Consider the following 19247-nt stretch of genomic DNA (forward strand, 5'->3'; position numbering starts at 1 on the left):
AAGTATTATGAGAAAATCAGAAAATGAAGTTAAAAAAAATGAAAGGATAGTCATTTAAAAATCCTCAAATTTGGAATATTCCAAGAAAAAATCTATTAAAGCACAACTTTACTGTTAGTGTAATGAAATACTGACGTGATTTAAAAAGTAAAAATGTAACGTAAAAATACTAGAAAAATTGATGAAGATAGTGAGGAAAAACTGCTACAAAAATAAAGTTGAAATGTGATCAAATGTTGAAATGTGATCAAATATGTAGCATTTTTGGTAGAAATACATTTAAACACGTTTAAATACTTACAAGACAGGTGTAATGTGGAAAAAATGTTAAAAGTAATTGACTTAAACACTTTACAAGTATATCCAACGGATATACCGAAACCAGCTTGAATATTCCATAATTGTGGGACTTAATGTGCTCTACATTTCCATTCATGTTTTTATCTTTCAAAGAGGTCTTTTCATCACCATCCATGATAGAGGACACATTGCAACTGTGCTCAACTCCTGGCCTGAAGAGAACATAAAGGTAGGTTTTTCTCCAACTTTCCCCTTGACTCCATATGTTCAAGTTTAGTTTTCTCTTCATTTAGGCTATCGTAGTCACAGACGGTGAGCGTATCCTTGGGCTAGGAGATCTGGGAAGCTATGGCATGGGTATTCCTGTGGGGAAATTGGCATTGTACACGGCCTGTGGCGGAGTTCGGCCGCAGCAGTGCCTCCCCGTGTTGCTGGACGTAGGAACCGACAACCAGAACCTGCTCAATGATCCTCTATACATTGGCTTGAAGCACAAGAGAATCCGAGGAAAGGAGTACGACGATCTTATCGACGAGTTCATGCAAGCCGTGACGGAAAAGTACGTAAGGGAAACGAAAGAGACGTCGTCAATTCTCGGCCTCTTGACGTGGCTTTCTGTCGCACTGCAGGTACGGGATGAACTGCCTGATTCAATTTGAAGATTTTGCCAACAGCAATGCTTTCCGCATCCTCAACAAATACAGGAATCGCTACTGTACCTTCAACGATGACATTCAAGGTTTCCTACCAGACACTTATTTTACATTATAAAAATGTCATATATCATGTAATGTCTATGTTCTCACATAGGCACGGCCTCTGTAGCGGTGGCTGGGCTATTGGCAGCTTTGAAGATCACCAAAAACAAACTGTCTGACCACAAGTTCGTTTTCCAGGGTGCCGGCGAGGTGACCATTCTTTTCTTTTTTTCTTCTTTAAACATTTCCTTGGATGCATTTTCAAGTGAATTAAAATCGGTGAAATCTGTTCATGTCAGGCCGCATTGGGCATTGCTCATCTCCTCATGATGGCCATGGCCAAGGAAGGCTTGTCTCGAGGTGAAGCTGCCAAAAGGATCTGGATGGTGGACTCCAAAGGTCTCATTGTGAAGGTAAAACCATCAAGCAGATGCTTTGTGTTAAACAGAGCTGTCAAATACTACGACTCTTCTGTAGTTTACTACGCCAGTTTTTACCAAACTACTAAGTACACATTTTGTATCAAAACTACGGAAAAAAAAATCAAGCAATGTTTTTTTTCAGGAAATTAAATGAAAATAAATCTCACCATTTTAACCTACCATGACAATTCATTTTGAAACACAATGTCATGTTCTAAATACGTTTTTCCATTTGCACATTGGCAAAACGTTCAATTATTTTGAACGTTAAGTATGCTTCCATGCTTTTCCTTTTCAACGACCATTTTCATCAGTAGTTTCAAACAGTGTTAGCTATATATGTTGATCTGCTGTTTGTATTTTTTATTTCTTTCAAAGAATTTACTATTGAAAAAGGAAAGTATTTGAAAAGCATTAGAAATATTTGCACACATTGACCTATTTTTGTATGCGTTGCTGATAAATGCCACTCGGTAAAAGGGTCACAAAATCTGAAAATTTTCTCTACCCACTACGAAATATGATTTTCAACGTTTGGCAGCTCTGGTTAAAGATACAAACAAATGCTTCTTGTTTAGGGGCGAAATCATCTGAACCATGAGAAGGAAGAGTTTGCGCATGAGCATCCCCACTTGAAGACCTTGGAGGAGGCTGTCCACACCATTAAGCCCACTGCCATCATCGGTGAGTGGGATTCAAAAGTCAGTGTATGACGATTGTCATCTCTCCCTGAACCAAATGTAATGTAACTTAAGCACCTTTTTATTTCATCCAGTTGATGCCAAAACACAGAACATTGTTTGAGCTCGTATAGAGGCCATTGAATGTAGTGTACAATGTGTACAATGGATGTCCATTCACAATAGCCTTTGTGGACTATTTATATTTTCATTATCTGTCTTTTCTTTAGCAGTGATTCCATGTTTTTCACTTTAAATTGTTAAGCAGAAAAAAGAGAACATTCTGAACAATTAGTAGCTCATTCACCCACTAATACAAGGGTGTCAGACTCGGGTTGGTTCGCGGGCCGCTTTAACGTCAACTTGATTTCACGTGGGCCGGACCATTTTCGATATAATATTTAGATTTTTTTTAATATAAATTGATTAAAAGAACTGGATTAAAAGCCCTGAATATTCAGTTTTTTATCAATCTAAAACAATGTTTATTTTAGCTTTTTATATATATATTTAGATTTTACAAAATTATTTTTGAACTAAAAACAGAAAAAAGTGATTAAGAAATTACAATTATTGATTTAAAAGGGGGAAAATCAGGAAATTTAATATACATGTATTCTCTTCATTTGAATTTGATCCTAAAACAGAAAGTCGGTACTCATGATTTACTTTCCCGGGCCACACAAAATGATGCGGCGGGCCAGATTTGGCCCCCGGGCCGCCACTTTGACACATGTGCACTAATAGGTGGTCTAATCTTAAATAGTTTGTTATTATTTTTTTTGTTTTTTGTTATTTGTTTCTTTTTGGAGTCCTTTGCTGAGCAGGTTTTCCTAGGCTTATGGTAGCCCACAAGACTCTCAGATGCCACACATGTCCTGTAGGCTACCTTGACACATGGTGGTGTCAGTCATACAAACGGTAATGGTGGGCATTGATTCCAGGTGCAGAGTTTAATGATTCAGGTGGAATCACACAACAGGCAATTATTTGGGGCATGACATCTATCAGAATGGAGAATATCTAAAACTATCAGTTTTGCTTGCTTAATTTTGTGGAAAGACTCATTCATATATTTTAGTGAATATGAACAATAATTTGCATGTGTAATCTAATCCAATGCATTCTTTCCTGCATTGGTTGAAAAAGAAATCACCAACAGTGGCAGCAAACATGAACGCAGTGTGGCCAACCTATAACATTGTTTTTTATTTTTATGAATGTGAAGGAGTCGCAGCCATTGGGGGCGCATTCACTGAGAAGATTATTCTGGACATGGCGGCCAACAACGAGCGGCCAATCATCTTTGCTCTTAGCAACCCCACCAGCAAGGCCGAGTGTACGGCAGAGCAGTGTTACACTCTCACAGAGGTAGGAACCGAATTTGACGTTTGCAGCCTGGTGGTCATGTGAGACAAAAACTTTGAGGTTATGAAACTTCTGTTTTTTTTAATTGATTTAAAACTAGGGTCGCGGGATATTTGCTAGCGGGAGTCCATTCAACAAAGTGACCCTGGCCGACGGCCGCTGGTTTTACCCAGGCCAGGGAAACAATGCCTACGTGTTCCCCGGTGTGGCACTGGGTGTCATCGCTTGTGGTGTTCGTCACATATCCGATGAAATCTTCCTCACCACTGCAGAGGTTTCCATTTTCATTACTTTGACTTTCATTTTGGATCATTTCTAGCCTTTTCTCTGCTTTGTGTTTATTTGTCAGGCCATCGCTGGCATGGTGACTGAAGAGCATTTGGCCGAGGGGCGACTCTACCCACCTCTCAGCACCATCAGAGAGGTGTCCTTTAAGATAGCTGTCAAGGTTTGACATGAAATAATATATTCAATTGTTATTTTGTTAAAATTCAAATTATTTGTGGGAAAAATAATAGCAATCATTCAAACACAGTTTACTCCTAAACCCACTAGCAACAAATGCCACTCCCTAATATTTTTTTTGTTTGTGTGTCCAGATAGTCAACTATGCATACAAGAATAACATGGCCTCGCTATACCCAGAACCGAAGGACAAAGAGGCATTTGTCCTCTCTCATATCTACAGTCCAGACTATGATTCATTCACTCTTGACACGTACACCTGGCCACAGGAGGCCATGAATGTACAGGATGTGTGATCATTGCCTCGCTCCTTATTTCATATTACTGATTTTGTATCATTATTTTTTAATAGTTTAGGTCAGCATTTATTGTGTTCCACAGTACTACTGACAATGTACCCATGACAAAATATCATAACCTTTAATGTCACACTCCACCCTCAAAACTACTTCAATACATTACGCTTTTGTGCCTCTTCCAGCGTCATCAGTTTTAGCACCTCGCAACGGTCCCTGCCAAAATTGTGTCATTTACTCTAAGTTAAGAGCAGACTAAAAACGTTGATGTGAGTTTTTATTGTGTGGTGATGATGAGTGAAAGGTATGCTTGAAGTTTTCCAAAAATGGACATTAAACTTTATACTGAAGTTTTCCAAACTCAGGATTTTTTTGTTCCGCAATTAAAAGAAAAAAATAATCAGTATTTTTTTTTTAAACAAGGTGTTAAATATAGACAAGTTAATTTTCTTTTCTTTTTTTTCATTCATTTGCTTATTCTCACAAGGGTCTGGGGGTTGCTGGAGCCTATCCCAGCTGACTTCAGGCACTAGGCGGGGTGTTAGGGACAACCATTCACGCTCACATTCATACCTAGGGGCAATTTAGAGTGTTCAACCGGTCTACCATTCATGTTTTTGGGATGTGGGAGGAAACCCCGGAGAAAACCCACGCAAGCTTCGGGAGAACATGCAAACTCTACACACTATAGACACAATATCCCACAGTATGTCTCCCATTACAAGTGTGATCATTGGTAAACTTTACCTCGTAGATTTATTGCCAAAACCAACAGAGCATAGCAGGAACACCCAGCAAACAAAGTAAGAAACATTCACTCCAGTTGGCAACCTGCTACCGTCGTTCACTTGCTTGCCCACCTTGTTCATTTTCTGGCCTTAATTTGACATTTGAAGTCTTTGGGAATGTGCACCTTTGTATCCCCACCATGGACTAATTCAGTGTGAAAGGTAAGTCTTTAAATACAGTAAGTCATGCTGGTTCAGATCTTTAAATCTTTGTCTCATTTTGTGATGTCCCCATTTTGATTTTTATAATCAGAGCTTGCTAATTATTTCTAACGCTGAATGAAAAGAACAATGATGACTTGTAAGGTGAAACTACTTTTTAGTTAGTAACAAAAAATGAGTGTACTACACGTGAATAGGTACATATGGATTGAGCTTTTCAAAGCAGTTTTGTTACAACTGTACTGTAACATACTTGTACTTGTATATTCTGGGATCTAGGTATATTCAGACAGATCTTTAACTGTCCACCATCCTTTTATATTTTTTTACAGAGAGTGTTTAAAGACACTAAATGCTATGTAATGAATGGTAGTGTAAAGTTCTGGTGGTCACTTACCTGTCCAACTGTAGGTTGTAATGGAGTCTTTGCCAGCGGGATGGCCAGGGCAGATCTGTGATGAGTTAGGAGATGGAGCAATCCTGGGAAAGGAGGATAATTCGAGCAACACTAACCCTCAGGAGAATGATCTGTTCCACGAGGATGCACAGGTAACATCAGACTGTTCCAATTTGATTATCTTGATTAAAATAAAATAGGAAGTCCATTGACATTGGTTGGTGTACTGGCATTTCACAATCAGCACATTCTAGCAGACATCAAGCCGTAACCAACCAAGATCCTGAACGTGTACACATTAATCTCAGAAGGCAGAATGGTTTCAATTGAAAATCAACATTTGCTTACAATTGTTTTTTAAAACATCGCCCTTTGTGCAAATATAAGTCAGCTTTTATGTGACATAACCACTGTTGCCATTTAATACTCCTATGTCTACCATCTGCTTGAGGGCAAAATGAAACCTTTATAAGGTTGAGACTCTTTTTCAAGTTAGACTAAGTAAAACAAATACATGTAATAATAATAATAATAATAATAATTGGACATAGGCCCTGTCGTCATCATCAACAACAAAAAGCCTACTTGTCATTACACCCAGAAACTGCGTATGACGAAATTGGTGGTGCTTCTCCATAAGCTGCGTTTACTCGGCAAAAGACTTAAATAAGTGATAGTTACGGACTTGTAATTTGGCATTCTGCTGTTATGGATACAGGTCACTTACCTCTCACTGTCTTTCACTTACCTTCAGTCAGCTAGTAGGAGGCAGATCACCACCCAAACATCTTTTCATATTACCTCAGAAGGGAATGTGTGTTGTGTTACCGCAACTTTAGAGTTCTGATGGATGTGGGGAAAAAACTGTCCTTAAGCCTATTTGTCCGTACTTTGTGGGACCTATAGCGTCTGCCAGAGGGGAGCAGCTGTACATTCTTTTAAAAACAAATCACCCTGTATATATGATTTTACAGTAGGAACTGTTTTTTTTTATGGCTAGGGCTCTCAGCAGTCCAGTCAGCCGTGGTGGAGAATCAAACTTTTTATGTGGGAGCCGGTTCTCTTTGGTACCTGGGATGGAGTCTTCACCACATGTATGATTAACATCTTTGGTGTTGTTTTGTTCCTGCGGACAGGCTTCTTAGTGGTGAGTACATACATACTACTAATTTGTACAGTAGAAAGTCATAGTGGGTGGCCCGGCGGCCGAGTGGTTAATGCGTCGGCCTCACAGTTCTGGGGTCCTAGGTACAAATCCAGGTCGGTCCACCTGTGTGGAGTTTGCATGTTCTCTCTGGGCCTGTGTGGGTCTTCTCCGGCTACTCTGGTTTCCTCCCACATTCAAAAAAACATGCATGGTAGGCTGGTTGGACAATCTAAATTTCCCTAGGTATGAGTGTGAGCGTGAATGGTAGTCTCCCGCCTCGTCCCCGAAGTCAGCTGATAAAGCGGTTCCGAAAATGAATGAATGAAACTCACCGTTTGAACGTTCCTAAATTTAAATATGTTAAGAAATAGAGCTACTGTACATAGAGCTCATAAGTTTGAGTTGTGTTGAAAATGCACTTGCAAACATTAACGTCGCAGTGTTGCTGAATCTTCCAGGGTAACACAGGTGTGCTGGTTGGCATGCTCCTTGTCTCCATGGTGGTTCTGTTTGCACTGGTCACTGTGATGTCTGGGATTGGCGTGTGTGAATACTGTGGGGTTGGAAGTGGAGGTGTGTACTCCATGATCTCCACAGTCCTCGGTGGCAGGGTGGGAGGCAGCGTGGGCCTTCTCTATGTGTTTGGACAGGTGAGGACTGAATGGAACTAATTTCAGACCTTTTTTGGGGGGCCACAGTATATATACTATAAGTGGCCACATTGTTTTCTGTCACAGTGTGTCGCCGGTGCCATGTACATAACAGGCTTTTCGGAGTCGGTAGCACAACTAATAGCCTTTAAAAGCCAATGGGCAGTGCGAGGCATGTCAGCTGGAGTTCTGCTTGCCTTGCTCGGAATCAACCTGGCAGGCGTCAAGTGGATTGTGAGACTCCAGCTGCTGTTATTGGCGGTGCTGGCCATCTCCACGCTGGACTTTGTCATCGGTACCTTTACACATCTTGACCCAGGTAGGGCAACATTCAGTTTTTGCATTATTTTTTCATTTCTACTCCATCATAGAGTGCTTGAGAGTATTTTTCACAGTGTTTCACCTACTGCAGCATCGTTTTTATACAGGGGTATCAAACCAATTCCGCAGAGGGCCGCACTGGGTCCTGGTCTTTGTTCCAACCTATCTAGTGCCAACACTTTAACAAATGAGGTGTCTTGCAAAAGGTGTCTTCTTGTTCAGTTTGAATGAAAACCTTCCCCCACTGTTGCCCTTTGAGGACCGATTTAATACCCTTTCAAAAGGGTACAATGGTCTCCAGAGCCACTGTTGAGCATGAATAATATGGGAACACCAGTAGATGTCGCTAAACTATATATAGTAGACCAATTGACGCTCATTTTAACTACAGTATACTGTATACTACACAGTATATATCTTTGGGTTAAAACAATTTTTACATTTCCTACCTAGTTTTTATTTTCATTACAGTTTGATACCCCAAGGTTGCACATAGAAAATGTGCCTATTTTTTTTAGCTGGTTTAAAAGAAGTAGAAAATCCCATTCGAATAATTTTCCATGTCCTTTCAGGTTGGTATTTCAAAGTTAATATCCATATGAATTTAAACTGTCATGCGTGTATAGATATATATGTAACTCAAACTACTGCACATGGCAAAATTAAACTAATTTTGTATAGATAAACAGATTATATAGCCAAATATGAAACTACTACCTAAGAAAAATCATATGTCCAGGTTTTTCCAGTTATGGGCTGTGTGTTGTGGTTACTTCATCGTTGGCAGGTTGCCATTAGGTCCCTCAGCTGGCTGGAACAACCCAGATTAAACAGCACTCACTGAACACTCAACTTGAGCACATCCTGACGGAGAAGCTTCTGTAGTCACTGTCTGCCGTTATAGCTTATTTCCCATTTCTGATAAGATTCAGACTAGACTAGATTCAGACTCTAAGAGTTCATTTACTTGCTGTTATCAACGGTGGTTATACGTTATCCATCCTTTTAAATGTGTGTCTGCCATGCTCAAAAGGAGGAGGAATTCTCAATTGTAATTGATTGTTATTGTCTGTGCAACCACAACAACAACAAGTTTGACTTAAACATTCTCATTGTGATGGATAAAAGCAGTTGAAGACATTTCCCTGAACAAAGCTATAATATGATCCTATGGTCACGGCCTTTGGGTGTTAACCAGACTCAGCCACATATTTGCAAAATGACAAAGAAAGTTGGAGTTCAGATGAGAGGCCACTTTCTACCCTCTCAAGCCAAACGTCTCTTTGCGCTCCTCACTATTGTGCAGCTGCCAGTCATCTCAGTGGGACCTGCCTTACCGCTGGAACCACACAGCCTGATGATGTGGGTGACAGAGAGGTCAGGCAGAGGGAGAGGCCTCGGACACATGTAATCTGCATTCCTCCGATACTCGGTGGAATGCAGAACAAAAAGAGGAGCCCCGTTCTTTTCTTATACACCCTTCCTTACAATATTGGTACCGGTACCTCTATTTTTACGAAAATGATTTGTTTCAAAAAGTGATTTCGTAACTTGGATTTTTCATTAGAGACGCATTTTAGATGTAAAAGCTCTAATCGTTCTAAGGTCCCCAATACTGCCCCTTTAAAAATGATAAAAGTATACCAATTTTGTAAGAATTGTGTGCAAAACACACAAAAAAGGCGATAGCAAGACTTTTGAACACTTTGAAAACACCATGTTTCTTCACTCACTCTATAACTTTCTTGGGCCCCATGATAAAAAGCAAAGGATAAAGTTGCTCCCTTCTAGCCAATGGGAGGCCAGTGGAGAGCAACAATCCTGACAATTTCAAAACAAAATAGAGAATGAAAATTGAAATTTCTTTCGTATCAAGAGACATTTTTTTCCATTGAGCCTTATTGTAACCTGGAGCCCCTCCCAGCTAACTATGGGCACCAGGCGGGGGACACCCTGAGTCAGTGGTCAGCCAATCGAAGGGCACAAGGAGACAGACAACCATTCACGATCACACTCATACAAGAGGCAATTTAGAGCAGGGGTGTCAGACTCGGGTTGGTTCGCGGGCCACGTTAACGTGAACTCGATTTCATGTGGGCCGGACCATTTTAGACATAATATTTAGATTTTTTTTAATAAATGGATTAAAAGAACTAGATCAAAAGCCCTGAATATTCAGTTTTTATAGATGTAAAACAATGTTTATTTTACCTTTTTTAATATATTTTTAGATTTTACAAAATGATTTTTGAACTAAAAACAGAAAAAAATGATTAAAAAATTACAATTATTGATTTAAAAGGGGGAAAATCAGGAAATTTAATATACATCTATACTCTTCATTTTAATTTGAGCCTAAAACAGAAAGTCGGCACTCATGATTTACTCTCCCGGGCCACACAAAATGATGCGGCGGGCCAGATTTTGCCCCCGGGCCGCCACTTTGACACATGTGATTTAGAGTGTTAAACCAGCCTAGCACGCATGTTTTTGGGATGTGGGAGCAAACCGGAATACCCGGAGAACATGAAAACTCCACACAATGACGACGCACCTAGGATCAAACCCTCGACCCCAGAACTGTGAGCGCGACGCGCTAACCACTTGCTCACCAGGCCACCCAAAAAAACGCATCAATATTTCATTAATTTTATGGCTAAAATTATCAATTGCATATTTCCAACTCACTTTTCATCAAACAGTCAATCAATCTTTTTCATTTGTTTTGACTGAAAGAGGCCAATAGAGAAAAATTGCTACCAGTCCCTCCCAGTCAAAATAGATTGGCCCTGAAACATGATAATTCAATGCCAACCATCACAATTCAAATGGATCACTTTTTATGTTCTTTTAAAATTCCTGTTCTGTGTTACGTGCACTTTATAACTTTTACGCCCAGCTGTTTGGTGTTTCTGTTGTTCTTTAGAAACAAAAGAAAAACCCCTCTCTTTTTGTTCAAACTTGGAAGCTGTGTAGCTTCTGAACTGGGTGGTTACTTCCTTTCGGATAAACATGTCATTAATCCGGGAGAACACATTCTTTCCAATTGCAAGATAATCAAGGGGGAAATATCCGGTGTTGGCGGAGCATTTTAGAGTCAATAAAAGGCCTCCAGCAATGCTGAACAATCTGTCCATGTGCAATTTGGAAGTGAAGACTCATGTTGAGTAAAGGGTGGTGCTGTCAGTAGGTTTTGTGTGTGCAAATAAGACATTTTCAATTAGGCATGATCCATAGTAATGAATTTGACGTTGACTCAAAAGCCTTTTTGAATATAATTGAACCTTTCATGCACAAGTTCTTGTTTTTTGTAAAACCCCTAAAAGGTAGGGAATAAATTCAACTCACTGACCATCATTGAGGGAGTAGACATGATTTTTGGGGGGGTGCAAATGAAGATTCCTTTAGCCAATTAGTAGCCAAAATGGATTGGATGTCTAGCTCTGTCAAAGGCATTAAAGCATTAGTACAGACAGTTGTCTGAATGTTACTTGGGGCCATAACCATTATTTATATCTGTTTTTAATCATTTTCAATGGACTTCTTTTGTTTCTTTAACATTGCATTCATTTATTTAACAATTATGAAAAATACAGTTGTATAGACACAATAATGCTTAGTCATTTTAAGAAATTTTGTAATAATAAATGCAATTTTTTAAAATTAGCAGTAGTCTCTTGCCCTTTTATTTAAAGGTCTTACATGTCATAAAATAGGGATGTTCCAGATTACATCATTTTAAGAGGATCAGCATCAGGTTAAATTTATCGGGTGTTTAAAATTTAGATTTGTTTTTACGTTTTAAAAGGGACGATGCAACAACACAATATAGAGTTACAAGAATTTTGGCCCACAAAAACTAAAATATATACAGTGTGTTTTATACTGTTTTTTGGGACTACTGACACAAACTTTGCAGAACAAAGCGCAAATGCCAAGTGGCAAACAAAATGTCAAACAAATCCCAGCCAAAAAAGCTCAATTCATTTAATTGGATAACCAGATGATGAGGTTCCATTATGATGAATTTCCTTTTGCTCTACCTCATGTTTTAGCACATGGTTTCATGGGTTATTCAGTTGGTCTTCTCAGCCGCAACACACTGCCTGAATACAGCCCAGGAGAAAATTTCTTCACAGTATTTGGGGTCTTCTTCCCTGCTGCTACAGGTGGGTGTGTCTGCTCAGTGACTTAAATCCAACATTACAATAGTTTGTTTACATTCCTCTGTGTGTTGTCTGTAGGTGTTATGTCAGGCTTCAACATGAGCCCAGACCTGAGGCGAGCTGAACACAACATCCCTGTGGGAACACTAGCAGCTGTCTTCACCTCGTAGGATCAACACACATTCTATCGCACATAACAAAATGATTAGATGCAAAAATTAGGAAGAGACAGAAACGGGCAAACCCTGTATATTCCACTAGTAAATAGTGAAAAGTTAATCTTGACAAACAATTCTACATTTGACGGAAATTATAAATATACATTGACTGCAACCAGCCTGAACTGAGTGTCAGTGTGAATGGTTGTCCGTCTTCTCGTTCCCTGTGATTGGCTGGCCACCGATTCAGGGTGTCCCCCGCTTCTGGCCCGAAGTCAGCTTCGATAGGTTCCAGCACCCTCCGCGATCCTAGTGAAGATAAAGCAGTTCAGAAAATGAATGAAAAAGCAAAAAGCTCTGCCTCACTTACACTGTGCTCAGACTGCAAGCACATCGGATTCCAATCAGTTTTGTCCTCATATCCATTTTTGTGGGCTAGCTGTTCACAATTTTTACCAGTCCAAATCGGAATTGGGCCTTTTTATACAGGGCCACATTATTGACCCATCTGACAAGTTACTGTGGCATTCAAGGCGTCATCCAGCACGTGAAGTGTTTGAAGTCATACAATTGCACAGAAGCTGTTTGATCGACTTAACTTAAGTTCGGTTATAAAAATCAGGTCGGTAACATGCGATGAACAGCAGGGGAGAAATGCATTTCAGCTTTGGTAGGGAACCAACGTCACTGTACCATTAGATTAATCAGTATATGTCAGTTTCCCTATCTAACAAACAGTCATCTTACCTACTTTGAGTCTGTCCTTCCATATCTCTCCCATGTCTGCATAATCGGCTATTAAAAGAAACAGTGCACGAGTTATTATTTAGCTTGCATGCTCTAGCTCACATTGCCCCCCCCCCCCCCCCCCCCAAAAAAAAAAAAAAACACTTCCTGCCATAAACCCAAAATCCAGGATATTTTAACTGACTTGTGGGCCTCAGGGTGACCCATGGAACTTCCCATGAGACTTGGGATATCTGTATAGTCAGAGTGATGACGTTTAAAAATAACAGGCTAACTCAAGTCTTATTTATTAGGCCAAAATCAGTGAAGAGAACAAACTGTTGAATAAGTGTATTGCTGGGGACCCACAGGTGGTTCCTGTATCTGGTCTTTGTCTTCCTCCTCGGGGCCATATGTAGCAGAGAAGCTCTGCGATATGACTTCTTGATAGCAGAAAAGGTAACAACCCTCTACCGATGTTGTTAAATATTCCATTTAACCAAGAACTACAATATTATCATGAACTTAACCACTTTAACTATTTCAAACATTACCAATGTCAAAAAACATAAAATTACCATACTTAACTTAAAAAATACTTTTAAAGCAAGTAATTAACGTTCCGTAGGAGCCTCTTTTTAACTTCTGTTTGTTTCAAAAGTATAAAATCAATGTCTTTATGGAAAAATACAGTGTGACATAATGCAAGCCTCAGAGGTGACTAAAGTTAACTACATCACAAACGGACTCATTCACCTTGACCTGTTCATCCGGGGTTAGTACTGGCTATTTTTTTTAAGGTCTGACTAGAGCGGAACTGAACAGGGTGTAGCTCGCACCCCACCCTATCCTCTTCCAGCCTCTGTTTGCTTTCCTCCTTCCTTCAGGTCTCCTTGGTGGGCTTCCTGTTTCTGTTGGGGCTCTATGTCTCCTCCCTGGCTTCCTGCATGGGCGGCTTGTACGGAGCACCCAGGATCCTTCAGTGCATCGCCCAAGAGAAGGTCATCCCTGCACTGGCCTTTCTGGGAAAAGGGGTGGGTTGGATAAATACAATTACATTATGAAACATTGTCTGGTAATTAATGAGTTGCCAATATTCCCGAATTAACGATCTCAAGACCACGTTTACCACTTTATTTTACTGGCTGCCATTGACCATGAATGACCTCCAGTCCTCATAGTTTAAATGAACTGAACATTTATTGTTGTCAATGGCAGGCAATGAGGTAAATGCAAATATGTAAAAAAAGACACAACCAAAATCTACTCTAGTGTTACTCGGGACCAAAGTGTATTTCAGTTTGAGTCCATTTTAAATCATTAATATTTGTGAAATCCCCCACCTAAGATTGACCTGAAGTGTTTCAGGTCTGAATGTATGGCAGGAGTGGAGGAAAGAGTCACTAATTATAGCGCATGGACGCCACTAAAAAAGTGAGCAGATTGACTGCAATACAGCAAAGACTCGGTCACTGCACACACATAAACACACAAGAGTCCTGCTGACTTTCCTGACCCCGACCACCTCACTTTTCCTCAGACTGGCAGCAGTGTCTGACCTCTCTCAGTGGGCTGGAATGAGGCCCGAGACATCTTGGCCCAAATCAAAGGTTCAGAACAAACGCAGGAAGGGCGACAGGCTGGACTCTGCTCCACTGTGTGCTCTGGATCTCTGCCAGACGCACAGCGGCGCTCATGTAACCGGCTGATACGACCTAGGAAGAAAAAGCCAGGCGAGTTAAAAAGCCACAGCTTCAAACGGTTTGAAAAGTCGGTGTGAATTTGGCAAAGAGATGATTATTGTTGATGCAACAGAGAGAGGAGAACTGAAGAACATTGTAGTTGATTGGTCAATTAAAGAGCCCCATCAGGTTTATGCTAAACAAAATTGAGTCTTTAGTTAACATATTGTAATGTGGGAGGAAGCCAAAGTGTCCATCAGAACATAGAAATACCTTCAATCTTCTGGCCTTTTGTGCTTGCAACTATTTTGAAATTTATAGACATCTTTGCCATACAAAATGACATTGGATTGGATTGGATAACTTTATTCAGCCCGTATTCGGGAAATTTCATTGGGACAATAGCAAGAGGGTGATTAGACAGAACAACAAAGCAAAAGCACAAAGTACAAAGCAAATCAAAGTAAATGGGATCATTAAGAATCACCAAATCAAATCATTAAGACAGAAAACACAGCAAAAACACAAAACGAGTGGACGGAGCTACCGCCACCGGCTGCCACTTGAACGGCGCCATTTTGGTTGCGGTAGCAAGACGGATACAGACTCAAAAAAGGTTGTAAAGTTGGACAAAAACTGGAACCACACACAGGAAGTCTTCCACAAGATGTGGAACTTCTGCAGACTGTGACCGAGGTAGAGAATATGCAGAATCACTTTTCCAAGCTTAGCCACACAGTTCCTCAGTAGTCTGGAGCTGAAGACAACAGTAGCAGAGTAGAACTCCTTGACTCCGTTTCTGGCCTGGTAAGCACCGACAGCTCTTCCATCTTATCCGATGATGGAATGGTTGGTCAGAAGCGTTGCTTCTTCTCCCGGCACTTTTGTCCAACTCCGAATTTCCAGCGGCATTGAGGTGTTGCTCCTTTTGCTGCGTATTGTAACAGCTAGTCCCATGTGTATGACAGCATAGGCATGGCTGAATGGTTCCAAAAAAGAAGTAGCAGAAAGAATTCAGGCTAACAGAACAAGGAAAGTTGTAAAAAACATTAAAGTAAAAAGTATAAAGTACAAAGTAAAGTAAAAAGGAATGTATTAAGAAATATTAAAATGTAATTTAAAAAAAAAATAGAAGGGCTGTAAAACACGAAAAACATAAGAGTGGACAGAGTGAACGGCGCCATCTTGGGAAAAAAACATGGCGGGCCAGAACTAATGCTATTTGACGCATGGAAAAGCATCAGTGCGGCTATGTCCTGGTTTGTTGTGACTAACCATGTAAAACTGTCCAACAGAAAGGCCCAAACAAGACTCCAGTAGCAGCCATCTTTCTGACCAGCCTGCTGAGCATGGCCTTTGTTTTCATCGGCCAGGTCAACATACTGGCACCCATCGTCACCATCAACTTCATGCTCACCTACAGCTTCATTGACTACTCCTACTTCTGCGTATCTATGACAGTCAAGTTGATGGAAAAGGGCAAAACCAACCAAGCTGTAGGAAGCTTGCAAAGAACCACCAGGCAGCCTCTGATTGAGACAGCCGCCCCCGATTATGGAAGTGCAGGAGAAAACCCAGAGAGAAAAGGCACTTTGCTCGAGTTTACCAAGGATATGGATCGGATCTTTCCCTCTTCCTCCAACGGAGCTGCAGGACCCCAAATGGCCTTACAAGGGAGGGGCAAGGAGGCCAAGCAGAAGCTGATGGACAGTTTTGGCTTGAATTTGAACAAGAATGTGTTTGAAGATAAGGACGATCCGCCTGAGGAAGTGGCTGAGGTGCAGCAAAAGGAAACTTGTGTTGAACAAAATCCATCTTCTGGGCCTTGCAGCACAGGTACTCCACATTTTACAAAATATACAATTTTATTAAAATTCTCTTTTATTGACACCATTATTGTGTTCATACTATTGATCTTACAGTCACTGGAGGTAAAGCAGACCAGCAGAACTTAGAAATCAAAACCCATCCTGACTCAACCTATGCTAAGTTTAGCAACCATTGGATGGCTCTCATTGGTGTAAGTTTTGCACTTGATTTGTTGTTTCAATCTGATTTAAATGAGCTCAGTTTGTGTGTCTATTTTCATCTTTCAGGCATTGAGCTCCTTGTTGATCATGTTTGTTATTCAGTGGGTTTACGCACTAGCAAATATAGTTGTTGCCCTGCTGCTCTTCTTCTACATTGGTAAAACCAGCCCTGGACTACAAAGAGGTGACTTTCCCACTACACCAGGGGTGTCAGACTCGGGTTGGTTCGCGGGCCGCGTTAACGTCAACTCGATTTCATGTGGGCCGGACCATTTTAGATAAACTTAGTTAGACATTTTATAAATTGATTAAAATGATTTGATTAAAATCCCTGAATATTCAGTTTTTTATAGATCTAAAACAATGTTTATTTTAGATTTTTTTTAAATATATTTTTAGATTTTGCAAAATGATTTTTGAACTAAAAACAGAAAAAATGGATTAAAAAATTACAATTATTGATTGAAAAGGGGGAAAATCAGGAAATTTAATATACATCTATACTCTTCATTTTAATTTGATCCTAAAACAGAAAGTCGGCACTCATGATTTACTTTCCCGGGCCACACAAAATGATGCAGCGGGGCAGATTTGGCCCCCGGGCCGCCACTTTGACACATGTGCACTACACCATTAATATGAGGTTCATGTCATTATAAGACACCCATTTAACACATTTGCTGCCATTGACGACTTTGAAACCTCATTGGTTAAACTGATAGTGCTTGATTATTTGGAAGAAAAACCAGCACGCCTTTGTGGAATAGTTTGGACATCCATGGTTCATAATATGAAACACAATAAATGATCCAATTTTGAAGTAGTGAGGTCAAAGGTCAGAGGGGTCAGAAAAGGAATTTCGCAGTAACTTAAAGATTAGCTCTGGGGTCTCAAACCAATTCTACAAAATGTTTTAATTCCAACCAAACTAGAGGACAGCTTTACACAGATCTGGTGTCTTACACGTGTAATCAATTGATTGCAGTCAGGTACTTCTTGTTTTAGCAGAATACTCTTTGGTAAAACTGTCTCTGCTGGATATGTTTGAATGAAAAACCTGTTTGGTTCTGGTCCAAACAAAAAAGTGCTGCAAATAGAATATAAATAGTAATATGCAATACTGTAATATTAACCAAACATTAAGTAATTTATCAGATTTCATGAACCTGGATTCTAGCTTCGTAATTTTTCATTCACGTCATCCTATCCCAGTCCAACAAAGGATAGGTTTGTAATGATTGGGCACATTCCAGTTTGGTGACTGTATTCCAGACTGTAATACGAACTGATATTATAATCAAGGATGGTGCTTGTAGGCTGTTTCAGCCTGGCAGCTCTCGAGGCTCAACATCCTAAGAACGGCGGCTGTAGGGTCGTTTGAATCTCACATCACATTTGATCGTGTACCAGCAGCATATTTTTCTACGACTTCAAATTTGTAGTAATGGGTTTGATAAGAACACTCTTCTGTGCAGACTATTTCATCTATTATTTGACGTAACATAATCTTGTCACCAATATTTTCAGGTGTCGGGGCTCGATTCAGTTTATTTGCGTGGCTCAAATCAACGTTAACCAGCATTTGCAGGTATCCATTGAATTTTTTCTATTTACTGGTACTATGAATGTGACTTGTATTAAGACATTGCCTGAATAATGCTCTGATAACATGCCCAAATTTAACTTTGAACATGAATGACACGTTCTTGCCTTGCCGGCAGATGGAAACCTCATAGAGATGAAATCGTCCTGACACCATGTCTATCAGTTGTCGGCCTTAAAACTAAGCAGCTGACAGAGGAAAATGCTGACTTTGCATCTCGGAACCGCTACCATCAGTCCTTGTTCATCAAGAGGGATGAGGTGGTACAACAGCCACATGGGTGACTTAAGCAGTATCTCAATTATAGTACATTATTTTTTGCTAATTTGTCTTGCACAAAATCTGTGTGTAGTCAGTTTCTATCAGTATCTGAGAGACTCAATGACTTCTGATTACATGTTGTATAAAAAGCTAAGTCAGACTGCATTAAAACTGCGTCCTCATGATTCATGAGTCCATATTCGACTGCATATGTTTCCAATTCATAACTACTTGCACTGTTTAACATAGTAGAGATTACAACATAAAGAAACCACAAGATATTACAGTCCCCAGATACCATAAAAATGTCCCATCTACCCTCAGACAGTTTTCCTTAATCACTCACTGTTTCATGTGCTTCGCCTAGTCTAATATTACAAACAATATGTACAGTATATTCAATGTAATTTGTATACAAATAACATAAATTCAGAATTGTACTGAACTCAACCCAGAGCGCAAAATAAGTCATGGCCGCCTCTAAACTCAGCAGAGAGAGCTGTACTGAACTGTATAGGAATAAATACTTTGTGATAACCAGTTGCTGAGAGGAGCAAAGGGTTTGAATGTCATAAGCAAACTAATTTGTCAGGAATGGCAAAATCATCTTTGTTGTTGGGCATGTTGAAGTTAGGTTTAGGCCCATAGAAACATTTAACTCATTTGGTTTGCATTGACAGCATTAGATATCGAATTAATTTTAACTGAAAAAATATGCCAAAACAGCGCTAAAATAACGTAATAGGTTAATTAGAAGACTAGAAAGAAGAAGCATGCCAATACAGAACATAAAACATGGACTTTTAGAGATACAGATTCAACCTCCAGTTGGCCTACCAAGGATGACCACCAGCTGTGCACACCACCATGAAAAAGGGAACACTTATCACCCTTCCCAAGACGATAATAGATATCCAATCATGTGGT

The 19247-nt window shown here is 40.0% G+C and overlaps 2 protein-coding genes across 3 annotated transcripts in view; both read left to right on the plus strand.

The window, feature by feature from the left end:
• Positions 1 to 4579, plus strand: part of me3 (malic enzyme 3, NADP(+)-dependent, mitochondrial) — a 9596-nt gene extending 5017 nt beyond the window's left edge. The window contains exons 5-14 of the mRNA XM_077617916.1: positions 454 to 529; positions 594 to 859; positions 930 to 1039; positions 1111 to 1208; positions 1298 to 1411; positions 1999 to 2104; positions 3329 to 3471; positions 3569 to 3742; positions 3818 to 3916; positions 4068 to 4579. Coding sequence (XP_077474042.1) covers positions 454 to 529; positions 594 to 859; positions 930 to 1039; positions 1111 to 1208; positions 1298 to 1411; positions 1999 to 2104; positions 3329 to 3471; positions 3569 to 3742; positions 3818 to 3916; positions 4068 to 4229 — 1348 coding nt within the window. The 3' untranslated portion in view covers positions 4230 to 4579. The remainder of the gene's footprint in view (positions 1 to 453; positions 530 to 593; positions 860 to 929; positions 1040 to 1110; positions 1209 to 1297; positions 1412 to 1998; positions 2105 to 3328; positions 3472 to 3568; positions 3743 to 3817; positions 3917 to 4067) is intronic.
• A 61-nt stretch (positions 4580 to 4640) lies between these two features.
• slc12a8 (solute carrier family 12 member 8) lies at positions 4641 to 18770 on the plus strand. Of its 2 annotated transcripts, none has more exons than XM_077617915.1 (14): positions 4641 to 5179; positions 5591 to 5728; positions 6577 to 6723; positions 7182 to 7373; positions 7461 to 7692; positions 11750 to 11863; positions 11939 to 12026; positions 13116 to 13203; positions 13632 to 13745; positions 15722 to 16262; positions 16349 to 16446; positions 16523 to 16640; positions 17984 to 18044; positions 18178 to 18770. In XM_077617915.1, exons 2-14 carry the CDS (start codon positions 5597 to 5599, stop codon positions 18341 to 18343), a joined length of 2091 nt encoding a protein of 696 aa, XP_077474041.1. In that variant the 5' UTR covers positions 4641 to 5179; positions 5591 to 5596; the 3' UTR covers positions 18344 to 18770. The 2 variants fall into 2 exon arrangements, with proteins under 2 accessions (XP_077474041.1, XP_077474040.1); XM_077617914.1 differs by having other exon boundaries at positions 4704 to 5179; positions 13632 to 13778.
• The last annotated feature ends 477 nt before the right edge of the window (positions 18771 to 19247 follow it).

This window comes from Stigmatopora argus, chromosome 13 (assembly GCF_051989625.1).
Source record: "Stigmatopora argus isolate UIUO_Sarg chromosome 13, RoL_Sarg_1.0, whole genome shotgun sequence".
NCBI classification, from domain to species: domain Eukaryota; kingdom Metazoa; phylum Chordata; class Actinopteri; order Syngnathiformes; family Syngnathidae; genus Stigmatopora; species Stigmatopora argus.

Excerpts from the sequence above, each read along its gene's own strand:
- slc12a8 (XM_077617914.1), top strand. The coding sequence starts at position 5,597 with ATGGAGTCTTTGCCAGCGGGATGGCCAGGGCAGATCTGTGATGAGTTA. Across the intron at positions 11,864-11,938 it reads CTTCTTCCCTGCTGCTACAG|GTGTTATGTCAGGCTTCAAC; the intron begins GTGGGTGTGTCT and ends TGTTGTCTGTAG. Across the intron at positions 16,263-16,348 it reads TTCTGGGCCTTGCAGCACAG|TCACTGGAGGTAAAGCAGAC; the intron begins GTACTCCACATT and ends TTGATCTTACAG.